General features: G+C 45.8%; 1 protein-coding gene across 2 annotated transcripts in view; it reads right to left on the bottom strand.

Annotated features, from left to right (window-relative positions):
• The window catches only part of STOX2 (storkhead box 2), a 225,984-nt gene that overhangs the window by 52,380 nt on the left and 159,798 nt on the right, over positions 1-13,806 (bottom strand). For both annotated transcript variants that reach the window (XM_040418716.1, XM_040418717.1), the window contains exon 2: positions 8,723-8,875. In XM_040418716.1, the coding sequence (XP_040274650.1) occupies positions 8,723-8,875 (153 nt within the window). The remainder of the gene's footprint in view (positions 1-8,722; positions 8,876-13,806) is intronic.

Here is a 13,806-nt window from a genome sequence, read left to right as displayed (position 1 = left end):
GACGCGAAAAAAATAATACGGTCGCGTGAATGTACCCTTATCATAACTTTTCATCCGTTTTCTGGTGTGAAAACGTCGCCACCTGACCTTCAAAACCACTCACACAAAAAGGTTTGCACGATTGGTGGTTTTCCACCACCTTGCAACTTTCCCGAAAAGGGTTGTGGCGAGGGTGGCGTCAGTGGCATTGCCACGTTTATCTTCTTTTACGCAAATTTTCTGGCGTAGAAGAGGACTGAACACTGACTGTCTTGTTGTGAACATAATCACGGACACCGACGTGTGAAAAAGGGCTAACACAATTTTTTTTTCAAAGCGGTCATCTCATGAAGTTATTGCAGGATATATCGAGCCAAAAGAAACGCTAAGGAAGGACACATTTGAAGGGGAAATATGTCCTTGTAGACCACCTCAGCCTGGCCATTTTACTATAGTATAGACTATATACACCTGCACAGGACACGGCATCTCCACAATAACATGAGCAAACAAGTGGGAGAAACCGGTCTAGTCATGACACCCTGAACACAATGGCGGTGAGAGGGTGACAAGTTCTGGCTCTCCCATCCAAGGATAGAAGGACCAGCAGAAGGCCTCATTCTGAGCTTTGCTATGGGGCCCCCTCTGCTCTATGTATGACTGCTCTGGCCCGGACTGCATGAAAAGAATTTTTAAAGAAGAAACATTTGGGGATTGTGGTAAAATATTGCAGTTGCGAAAATGCAAAAAAAAATAAGACAAGTGTGGAATTGCTCTTATGTGCACATGCGTCATGCATATTAGAAGCTCATACGGTTACAGGAACCACCTCGCATTTATCAAACTGCTAAGACATCAGGAGATACATGATGACACATCGGATACTCAAGAACACAACCTAATCACTGGCTAAGAGTATGGACTCAGCTCTTAAAGCTCTTTGGCCCTGATCCGAACAGCTGATCTGTACCAGGAAGGGCGAACAAATCAGAGACACAGGCCACATATCTGCAAGGGTGTGAAGGGGAGGAATGTAGATCAAGTCGTTCTGTCCTAGGTGGAAAAACTGGCACCAAAAAACTGTATTGGTGTCACTTATCTACTGTGTATAATACTGCCATATTGGATCCATACATCAAAAGCCAAGTTCTCATTTATATAACATAGCTATTACCATTAGCTACACTGCCAAAAGCATCCATCAGAACTGTAAGTGGGCAAAGGGACCCCCGGCTCCTCTCATTTGCCATTGCCCTGGTGTGTAAAAAATAAAAACTGCACACCTTATCCCTACGCCACTATATAAAATCTCTATAGGACACAAACATATTGAACACAACAGGCGTTTAAACCCATTATATAAAAATGACTGCACCTATGCCCAGCATGATGTTACAACTGGATATGGTAAAAATATAGGTTTTTGATGCATATGAAAAGAACAATCGTCGGCACAGCGGTATTTGCCAGGCAATTCTCGGCTTATGCACTGGGTTGCAGCCAGATCTCTGCCGGTCCTCATTATAGTTAATGGGGCTGACGAGCATTCAGGCAACTGGAAATGCCGGATCCAGAGAACCTAGATGCCCCCTGACGGAACAGCCTACTCTGAACGCTAGTGCCAAACTAGCCTAAGTCACATATCAATGCTACAACCCACAACACTTTTCATGACAATTTTTGAGCCAACTGCAGATTCATCAACAGGAACAGGGGTAGAACTACCATTGTAACAACCATAGGTGCAGCTACAGGGCCTGCGGTGGCAGAGGTGCCCGAGCCTCCCCTGCCACTACACACAAAGTAATAAGGATGACTGTGTGTGCGCCCAGGCAAGGCATGCGATGTAATGGATCTCTGTCATTCATTATTGTCTGGGTCTCATTCCCCAGCCGTGCTCTCCCCAGCAGGTGTGATGCAGTCATGGCATTGCGCCTGCAGGGAGAAGTGGAACAGCGCATGGGTCGAGGTTAATTCCTCTGCCTGTGCACTCTCCTACTCAGCAGGCGGGATGAGTGATGTCACTGGATGGCACCTGCTGGGGAGAGTGGGATGTGCTCTGTTCATCGGGAAAATGGGGCTGAGTATTACAGTTTTCTTTTTACTATTATTAATTAATTTATACCACAGGGGCTTCACTAATATAAGGGGGGCACTAAGGGTGAGCACTACTGTTAGGGTGGCTAACAGGCCATAACCACTGTGTGGAGGCACTAAGGGGGCATTCTACTGTATAGAGGTGCTAAAGAGGCATAACTACGGTGCAGGGGCACTAAGGAGGCATAACTGCTGTGTGGCGGCACTTAGGGGGCATTCTACTGTGTGGTGGCACTAAGGGGGCATAACTACTGTGAAAGGAACACTAAGGGGGAATAACTACTGAGTGGGTGGGAGGGTTCTATGGCATCTGTGGACGATTGTTCAAAAATTTGCTATGGGGCCCAGGCTTTTCGAGTAACACCCTTGAACAGGAACATATAATTCTAAATATATTTTCATTATTTCCAATGCTGGTATACCCGTAATGGTAGAAGAGGACAGAAACACTGCTGTAACATCTCACTCCACCAGAGGGCAGCAGACCATTGTTCAGGACAGCCCAAGACTGTGATGGCTAACCTCCGGCACTCCAGCTGTGATAAAACTACAACTCCCAAGATGCAGACTTGCTGGGAGTCATAGTTTTACCACAGCTGGTGAAAGAGTGCCAGCGATCACTGGCATAGAAAGACAATTCAGCATGGAAAGCAAATGGACTGGGGAGTACTGCTCCAGTGTGTGCACGTGTAGCTCAGTCAAAGCAGTAGCTTGCGTATCAGAGCAGCCAAAGTGAAGAACTAGAGCCATGACAGTAAAAGAATACAAAGGCATAACAATCACCATCACAGTGGGTGTGGGCACAGGCCCGGGGAGAGTAGGGCTGCCAAGGCATGGGCACCTCCAGTAACATAACTGTAAATATATGGACAGATGTCACTGGAGCTTTCCTGGGCACTAGGGGCTTCTCTGGACACAGGAGCCATCTCAGGGGTAAAGGACGAGGGGAAAGCAAAAGGAGAAATAGGGGAAAGTTGTCCAGAGCTCACAGCTTCCCTGCCCCCCTCCTTCTGGTGCTGCACTAGTGTCCAGGGGTGTTGAGGGAAGGGGCAGTATGGGTGATAGATGCCACTATAAGCCTACAATGGCTTCCGTAAAAGATATATGTCCAGAGTCCTTACAATGTATACCATGACAGAAGGCTCACAGCATGATGTGAACTGATACTTAAAGGGGTTTTCCAGGATTTTGATACTGATGACCTATCCTCACCCGGGACCCCCACTGATGAGTTGTTTGAGAAGGCACTGGCTCTCCTGCGAGCACCGCGACCTTCTCCGTGCTTACCAAACACAGCGCCGTACGTTGTATAGCGGCTGTGCTTGGTAATGGGGCTCAGTGTGATACCAAGCACAGCCGCTATACAATGTTGGATAGGTCATCAGTATCAAAATCCCAGAAAACCCCTTTAATGCTTACATCCATTGCTGCTCCATTCTGTGGCTATGGAGCTCAGGGAACCAACACTGGAAGCAACTACACTAGAGGTAGACTGACCAGGCAGATAGTATAAAGCAGATATCCTCAGATAATGGGACCTGGTGAATTCAGAAACTAAGCACAACAATGTTCTGGAGATGCCCTCAGCTCAACCAAAAGTGTTGCAGAGACTGTTCAAGCATTATATTATCCCGATTGCTGTTGTGCGCTATATAAAGACAGTAAAGAAAAAGTTAATTGCAGCCCATTCTAAGCCCGTTTGTCGCTCAACCTCCTGTAACTTACGAGGTTGCCCTTATAAAGCCTGTTAACAACCTACGGACCGCAGCTTGCAGTGAACGTGTCATCAGAAAATGACCTATTGTTTAAATCACACTTTTATGTTTTACTTTTTTTAGTATTTTTTTTTCATGTCACTATCTATAATTAAAAAATGAATATATATTCCTGCAATTTTCACGTTGTCCACTAGACCTAATAGGTTACGATTTCCTGTTCTGTAAAGGTAACTTTTCAGTAGCTATTGCATTATTATCACAGGCAGTATTACAATGACAAATAACACCTATATAGATAACACAGGATCCACCATACACAAGAGGTGATATCTACTGACCTCTGCACAGGTCATGCCTAGAAAACTCTCCCATAGAAGTCAATGGAATCAGCTGCCATCCATTGTTTCGATGGCCCACGTTTTAGACGCCGGTCTTAATAAAACCCTGTGCTGGCGAAGGATCCGCAGAAGTTATGAAGAGGTGCCGGCCTCTCAATAACTTTGGCGCATCCAGCGCCAGTTCTAAATGTAAGATAGCTTCCTTGCTGTCTTACATTTACACCTTTTACTGCACCTGAAACAGGCGTAGAAAATTGTGAATGAGACGGGTCTGCCGGCCCCTCCCCTTCCCTGCCACGCCCACAATTTTAGACCTGCCGTGAGCGGGGAAATAGTAGCGCAAATAAACGCTGCACCGCCATCTGCGCCTGAAATACGCCTAATTTGGGTGTATTTCAGATTAGTACGTGAACCCCTGAAGTAGGTCATTTTCTGATGACGCATACCCTTTCTAACATACCTCCTTCCCTCCTCTCTGCGCTCCCTTTCTCCATGGCTCTGTTTTACTACCAGCAGACCAGTACACAGCCTGAATATGTATGTAATAAAATGACAGATGCTTTCATTGATGTAGTCTATTTCATTTTACTGACAGGTAAAAACTCTAAATATTAACTAGAGTACTGTATTACCATATTGCATGCTTTGGACATACTCCAAATAAGATACGGGGATACTGCAGATCAATTTATGCTACAGCATGTGGATGAAATTTCTTAAAGGGAACCTGTCATCAACTTTATGCTGATCTCAGCGGTGTGTCACTCATGAGCTAAAAGTAAGTGGTTGCTGAGAACCAGCATCATAGTCATGGTTATTCATTATCTCCTGCTCTCTCACCCATCTGCTGATGATTGGCAGTTCTCTCCTAGAGAGAAAGCGAGAAAACTAGGTAGAAGACTGTCAGTCATCAGCAGGGAGAGCAGGAATTCATGAATAACCAGGACTCTTCTCAGGTGGCCGGGACTCTTTTCCAGGCCCAGTCTGCAATGATTGTGAGTCGGCAACCACTTACTTTTTACTTATAAATGACAGACCACTGAAATCAACTCGCCTGTCTCTACTTTGTTCTGCCGTTAGTATGGGCAGCACAAAGTTGATGAGAGGTTCCCTTTAAAGGGATTCTCGGGGCCTGCACTTTAAGTAGTACCTACCCTTCCATTGCTCCACCAATTATGCAGAGGAGCCCATCCAGTTGCGACGTCAAAGGAAGAGGCTGCAGCCAATCGGCCGGTCACATGATCCCAGCCAGGGGATCGTGGCATTGGCAGAGCGACAAAGAGGTAAGTACTGCTCAAAGTGTCCTCTGTCCACAGGTTAGCTGAAAGAGACTTTAGGTACAGGCCCTGAGAACCCTTTTAAAATCTTAACTACTATCTCCGGTGCTGTAAGACCCTGTGGATCTGCCCCACACAAATCTGCAGCGGCAGAATCCGGCGTGGATGTACCCTGATGGTTATACAGCACTCTATACAGAATCATTTGAGTTTGATTCGACCTGTACTTGTAAGGAAAATGAAATAGAATACATTGACTGAAGCGCCCATCCTTTTCGAATCTTCCCTTTTTATTACCCACATATTCAGGCTGTATGTTTCCAGGTCTATTGGTAGTAAAACGCAGCCACCCGGGAGAGGAAAGGAAGCCGAGAGAGAGGAGTGAAGGAGAGAGTTGAAAAGGTGAGCGAGCTTGTTTGAAGTAACACGTGAACGCAATAAAAGAGAATTGAAGATTAAGATGGATTCCTGAGCAAGGTTTCTTGTTTTCCGTCCCCAGCTGTTCCTTGGTCTGCATTAGGAAGGAGACTGTGATATCTGTTCAGGTACAAAAGTAATTTGATTCGTGTTCTGCTCTGAAGCAAGGGCGAGAATTGTGAAAATGTCCCTCTCTAGGAAACAATTTCTTTCACTGTCTTAACTATGCTACAACCTCAGCTGGAATGCAGGCTGCGATTCAATCCATGCTAATTAAATGTAATACAAGCCTGTAGTATTTAAGAAAAAAAGAAATGTCACTTCCAGGGCAGCAGAGCGATTTGGGCTTTTACCGCTGCACATTTATATATTTTTTTTAGTTTGTTGGGCTATTTTGTGCAGATCATAGCAAAATCCGCTCCCTATATCCTGAGTACCAGCAAGAAAAATACTCCCCCCCCCCCACAAAAAAAAAAAATGGGGGTGCCCCCCTCAGAACGTATAGTAATGGTCGTGGAGTATAAGGGTCCATTCACACGTCCGTAGTGTATTGCGGATCCGCAATACACCCGACCGTCACCTCGCAGAACTGCCTATTCTTGAACATGTTCTATTTTTTGACGGAGCCGCGGACCGGAAGTTCGGGGGCCGCGCTCCAGAAATGCGGATGCGGACAGCACACTGTGTGCTGTACGCATCCATTCCTGCTCCATAGAGAATGAATGGGTCCGCACCCGTTCCAGATAATTGCGGAACAGGTGCGGACACATTCTACGGACGTGTGAATGGACCCTAAAAAGGTATATAATTAGTTGCATAAATCTTATTTTGACAATTTATGTCAAAGTAGAGAAGAGATCAGCAACCCAGTGGTGAAAGTACGACTCCCAGCATGCACAATTACTTGGATCTTCTCAGGACTTCCACAGAAGTGGGTCAAGCATGCTGGGAGCAGTAGATGTTACTGCTAGAATGACACTTAGGTGATGATTGCCTGCTCCTTTCAGGGGGGAAGGGGTGCATGCCATGGTGTAGGCAGAGTAACCAACTAAACAGACCTAGCACCTCCCTTTCATTTGCCCTATTATAACTTACATGCTAGCAATGCCCCTTGCCTAGAAGAAAAAAAACATAATACACCAAGAATGACTTCACATCATACAGAGCTGTGGCTAAAGACTAACTAAAAAACTAAAATCCACCACAATGGGCCAAGCGATTATCACCTCCCTTCCATTTCCAAGACCAGTGCACAAAATGATGTGGTCTAGCGGGGAGCCAGGCAGGACATGGTGAGGTCTGAGCAGTGGTTAAAGCCCATGACAAAATGAAAATAGTGTCTCATTTAACTTCCATTGGTCTCCTGAAAAGAATTCATCATATTACAGCCACTTAAAACTCATAACAACTGCTTCTGAACATCACAGGAGCCTCCTGCCTTTCTGTAAGTGTGAATTATCCCTCCTTATCAGCTTGCTGCGCTCCCTAGAAGAAAACAAAGAGAAGGGAGATGCCCCTGCTTCCAAGAGAGATGCATCTAGTTGTGCAGCTGAAACAGGGAATAATATGGCTGAAAGAGATTTTAGGGAAGCACCAAAAACATCAGTTCTTTCACATTTATGACTGTACAAAGAAGCCATTATGCAAATTTTATTTTTCAAAACTCAGGTATGCCTTAAATAGGCAGTATGTTAACTTATGTTGCAGATATCTGCCACAGATTTCACCTTTTGCAATACAGAGGGTGAAATGTGTGGCAAATCTGAAGTGTTTCCGCACTACGGATTTAACCAGTGTGGAGTGCGGCCAGATATGGTGTGGATTTTCAGCAACATACCCGCTACGTGTGGCTGTATCCTTAGGCCTCTTTCACACGAGCATGTCCGGATAAGGTCCGGATGAGTTGCGGCAAACCCGCGCGAGTAGGTACCCAATTGCAGTCAGTTTTGACTGCGATTGCGTTCCGTTGCTCAGTTTTTATCGCGCGGGTGCAATGTGTTTTGCACGCGCGTGATAAAAAACTGAATGTGGTACCCAGACCCGAACTTCTTCACAGAAGTTCAGGTTTGGGTTCAAGGTTGTGTAGATTGTATTATTTCCCCTTATAACATGGGTATAAGGGAAAATAATAGCATTCTGACTACAGAATGCATAGTACAATAGGGCTGGAGGGGTTAAAAAAAAAATCTAAAATAATTTAACTCCCCTTAATCCACTTGTTCACGCAGCCGGCATCTCTTCTGTCTTCTTCTTTGAGGAATAGGACCTTTGATGACGTCACTGCGCTCATCACATGGTCCATCACACTATCTTTTACCATGGTGATGGATCATGTGACGGACCATGTGATGATCGCAGTGATGTCATCAAAGGTCCTTTTCCTCACAGATGAAGACAGAAGAGATGCCGGCTGCGCGAACAAGTGGATTAAGGTGAGTTCAATTATTATTATTTTTTTAAATCCCTCCAGCGCTATTGTACTATGCATTCTGTATTAAGAATGCTATTATTTTCCCTTATAACCATGTTATAAGGGAAAATAATAATGATCGTGTCTCCATCCCGATCGCCTCCTAGCAACAGTGTGTGAAAATCGCACCGCATCCGCACTTGCTTGCGGATGCTTGCGATTTTCACGCAGCCCCATTCACTTCTATGGCGCCTGCGTTACGTGAAAAACGCAGAATATAGAACATGCTGCGATTTTCATGCAACGCACAAGTGATGCATGAAAATCACCGCTCATGTGCACAGCCCCGTAGAAATGAATGGGTCCGGATTCAGTGCGGGTGCAATGCGTTCACTTCACGCATTGCACCCGCGCGGAAAACTCGCCCGTGTGAAAGGGGCCTTAGAGAACGAGTATGGCACGGGTGCCCAGAAAGCCCATGTTTACCTGGGAAACAGGTGGTCAGGTGCTCCATTAGTGCTTCTTGCGTGACAGGTTTCCTTGCAGAGTTCATAGCTGAGATGGCCAAGCAAAGGATTTCCCCAAGAGGGATAAACTGTGACTGGCTGATTGGAGACATACTGATGGGCGAAACATCACCTGCACGGAACAAAAAACCTATGTCATATACAGTGCCATAAGGAGAATGTACACATGTAACCCACCTGACACTACCGCCATGGTTTGCTTAATATTTCATCGTACAAGTGACAAATCCACTGCTCCCTGCCGAAAACTTTCATTCACTTTAAGATGCAGCAATATACAAGCGGGGCCAGGGAAGGAAATGTTATGTGGGCTGCTCTTGGAGGAGAGGATTAGAACAATTACAAGCACTAGGCGTGGGAATAAGGAATTAGTGTAATGTGCTTTGTAATTACAATTTCAATATTCCACTGCTTGCAAGGCATCCTTGTGAAAGGTGCGACTAGTTCATTTCTCACAGTGAAACCTGGAAGACATCTTTCATTATTCTATTGTGGTAGTATAAAAGTATGACGGAAAAAAAAATGATAAAAGTACATCAGAAAGTCACCGTATTAAACCACTTCTATCAAGGAACTGCTTATAGAGCACCTGTCTTCTCTCCTGACAGCCCCGTGTAATAACAATACAGGAGCATCTATTCTTATGACTATGCTGTGCCATCCCTTCATTATTCCTGTTAGAAGTTACAAATCAATTGCTAGCAGTTTGCAGGTAGGGTCCAGCTGGGTGTTACCAGTTGGGGGGGTGTCCCTGCATAATCTGATACTATCTAATCAGCGCCGCCAGAGTCAGACTATGCAGGGACACATCCCAACTGATAACACCCAGCCAGACCTTTATTGCAAATTGCTAGCAATTAATTTATAACTTCTAGCAGGAATAAGAAAGGAATGGCACAACATAGAGCCATGAGAATAGATGTTCCAGAATTGTTATTACGTGGGGAATACAAGTAGTTACTAAGACAGACATGTCAGGAGAGGGGACAGGTCCTTTTCAATAAGCTATCCTCTAAGGCTACTTTCACACTAGGGTATTTGCTGGATCCGGCAGGGTTCAGCAAAAACACTTCCGTTACTGATAATACAACCGTCTGCATCTGTTCAGAACGGATCCAGTTGTAATATCTTTAACATTGCCAAGACGGATCCGTCATGAACTCCACCTAAAGTCCATGGGGGACGGATCCGTTTTCTATTGTGTCAGATTGTGTCAGAGAAAACTGATCCGTCCCCATTGACTTGCATTGTGGGTCCGTCTTGCTCCGCATCCCAGGACGGAAAGCAAACCGCAGCGTCAAACGGATCCGTCCTGACTTACAATGCAAGTCAATGGGGACGGATCCGTTTGACGTTGACACAATATGGTGCAATTGCAAACGGATCCGTCCCCCATTGACTTTCAATGTAAAGGCAGGAGTACCTTTTATACCATCGGATCGGAGTTTTCTCCAATCCGATGGTATATTTTACCTTGAAGCGTCCCCATCACCATGGGAACGCCTCTATGTTAGAATATACTGTCGGATCTGAGTTTTCACAAAGTGAAAACTCAGATCTAAAAAGCTTTTATGCAGACGGATCAGCGGATCCGTCTGAGTGAAAGTAGCCTACGGACACGGATGACGGACGCGGATGACAATCTTGTGTGCATCCGTGTTTTTTCACGGACCCATTGACTTGAATGGGTCCGTGAACCGTTGTCCGTCAAAAAAATAGGACAGGTCATATTTTTTTTACGGACAGGAAACACGGATCACGGATGCGGATGAAAAACTGTGCATTCTCCGAGTTTTCAACGGACCCATTGAAAGTCAATGGGTCCGCAGAAAATCACGGAAAACGGAACAACGGACACGGATGCACACAACGGTCGTGTGCATGAGGCCTAAAGATGTATGGAAAGAAACTCTAAAGGAGTTGTCCAGTCCATTTTAATGATGACCTATCCTCAGGATTATCTGATCGGCAGAGGTTCCAACATCCAGCACCCCCACCGATCAGCTGTTCGGGAGCAGTGCTGCAGTAACCAGCTCCATCCCTACACAGTGGAGGGAGTCTTGTAGTTCTGGCACTGGAGCTGATTGGTGGCGGTGTGCGGTGTCAGGCCCTCACCATTCAGATACTGATGACCTACCTCGAGGATAGGTGGTCAATATAAAAGATCTGGACAATAACTTTAAGGGTATATTCCATAAATGGCAAAGTGCTGTACAGTAGTAGTAGTAATGTTGTAGAGAGTGTCTTCACCAGAATCTGCATGTAAGTCGACAATTTTATGTTGCAGATGCAGCGGGTGAAATCTTGCTGCAGATTTGTGCCATGAAGTTCAGAGCAGGATCTGCACAATTTGGTGCAGATTTTGCCACTGGAGATTTCAACCAGATAAACTCACCATGTGGGTACGACCACACGCCGCGGTCGTGTTGCGTTCAAGCAGACCACATGCGGTCACCGCATAAATTATTTTAGGGTGCGTTTTTCTGTCCGCTTTTTGTTTGAACGCTTATTGCATTCCGTCATAATAGGAGTCTATGGCCAGCATAGACGGAATGCGATACAGAATGCCTCTTATAGGCTTCCGTGGTGCATGCCGTCATAGAACTCCATTATGGTCCGTGGTAGCGGAATCCATAACGGGATTCTTTGATAACCCGAACCTGTACACCGAACTTCACTCATAACTCATTGAGTTCACTCATCACTACTGATCAATTATATACCCCATGTGGTCGGAGGCCACAAGCGGTCGGGCACGTTTTGCGTTTTACAGCAGGTGCAGTCAGGGCTGTCTCAGAAACCTATTTCTCTATTGACTTCTATTGGAAAATGAGATGCTGCGGTTCCCAACCGCCTCACGACCATGCCGTGAGGTCGTATCCTAAAAGTAACATGTCTTCCACTGGTGTATTGCCTTCGGCTTGCAATAGATTTTAGAATACACAGAAAACTCATTCAATTTATTCCAGGATAACATCAAACTGTTTTGGTTTTTAAGACGCTGCTCAGAGAAGACGGAACAAATCTAGCTTCATTCATGTATTTTATGGAGTCCATTAACTTTTGTTGTTGCTTATAAGAAATGGGCTCTCATTGAATCCCTTTACTGCCAGAGGGGGCTGAGAATGCACCTTGCTTCAGCTCGTACCAGTCTGCAGTCTGTGAAAGGACCGCATAACACACATAACAACTTTCACTGTTTTTATACATTTCCGGTCCTAATGTAAAGGCTGAATGCACAACAATGGCTGATCCCCCAGGAAATGTCTGAGGGCCAAGTAAAATGAGATGAAAGTTACAGTGGCAATATCCATGTCAGTTATATGCTCTATACATATAGATCTATACAATAAGACATGGGAAAATACCAAGCGCTGGTCTGATGTCTCACGTTCTGCAACATCAGTAGACTACTTATTTTACGCCCACATAATCGGATTTTACATATTTTCCAAATAATCAAATTTTCCCCTAGAAAACATCTCTTTGTACACGTAGCATAGGTTGTCACAGCTACATATTGGAGGAAATATAAAGAATGTATTAGGAAACTGCATAGATAACAATTCCCAATATGATCAGAATGACTCCCTCTAACCAAAGTGTGCCAATAATAACCAACAGAACTGCAGCTAAATCCACATATTTGGCAAATGCCCTGTAGCCCAAGTGGAAGGCTTCAATCTGCTGAGTAAGGCCTCATGCACACGACCGTATTTTTTTGCGGTACGCAAAACGGGGTTCCGTTTTCCCGTGATCCGTGACCGTTTTTTCGTCCGTGGGTCTTCCTTGATTTTTGGAGGATCCACGGACATGAAAAAAAAGTCGTTTTGGTGTCCGCCTGGCCGTGCGGAGCCAAACGGATCCGTCCTGAATTACAATGCAAGTCAATGGGGACGGATCCGTTTGACGTTGACACAATATGGTGCCATTTCAAACGGATCCGTCCCCATTGACTTTCAATGTAAAGTCTGGAGTCCCTTTTATACCATCGGATCGGAGTTTTCTCCAATCCGATGGTATATTTTAACTTGAAGCGTCCCCATCACCATGGGAACGCCTCTATGTTAGAATATACTGTCGGATATGAGTTAGATCGTGAAACCTCATTTCCGACAGTATATTCTAACACAGAGGTGTTCCCATGGTGATGGGGACGCTTCTAGTTAGAATATACTACAAACTGTGTACATGACTGCCCCCTGCTGCCTAGCAGCATCCGATCTCTTACAGGGGGCCGTGATCAGCACAATTAACCCCTCAGGTGCCGCACCTGAAGGGGTTAATTGTACTATCATATCCCCCTGTAAGAGATCAGGGCTGCCAGGCAGCAGGGGGCAGACCCCCCCCCCCCCCCTCCCCAGTTTGAATATCATTGGTGGCCAGTGCGGCCCGCCCCCCCCCCTTCCTCCCTCTATTGTAATAATTCGTTGGTGGCACAGTGTGCGCCCCCCCCCTTCCTCCCTCTATTATAATAAATCGTTGGTGGCACAGTGTGCGCCCCCCCTTCCTCCCTCTATTGTAATAAATCGTTGGTGGCACAGTGTGCGCCCCCCATTGGCCCCCCCTCCCTCTATAGCATTAACAACATTGGTGGCCAGTGTGCGGCCTCCCATCTCCTTCCCCCCCCGATCATTGGTGGCTGCGGGTTACTAGCAATAGTACAATAGTAAAAGATTCATACTTACCTGGGAGCTGCGATGTTCGTGTCCGGCCGGGAGCTCCTCCTACTAGTAAGTGACAGTTCATTTAGCAATGCGCCGCACAGACCTGTCACTTACCAGTAGGTGGAGCTCCCGGCCGGACACGAACATCGCAGCAGCAGCCAGCAGCAGGTAAGTATGAATCTTCTACTATTGTACTATTGCTAAGTAACCATGGCAACCAGGACTGTAGTAGCGTCCTGGTTGCCATGGTTACCGATCGGAGCCCCAGCGATTAAACTGGGACTCTGATCGGAACTCCGCTGCCACCAATGATGGGGGATGGGGGGGGGGAGATGGGAGGCCGCACACTGGCCACCAATGTTGTTAATGCTATAGA

The sequence above is a fragment of the Bufo bufo genome, chromosome 2, assembly GCF_905171765.1.
Source record: "Bufo bufo chromosome 2, aBufBuf1.1, whole genome shotgun sequence".
Classification (NCBI taxonomy): domain Eukaryota; kingdom Metazoa; phylum Chordata; class Amphibia; order Anura; family Bufonidae; genus Bufo; species Bufo bufo.
This window is presented reverse-complemented; position numbering and strand designations above follow the sequence as displayed.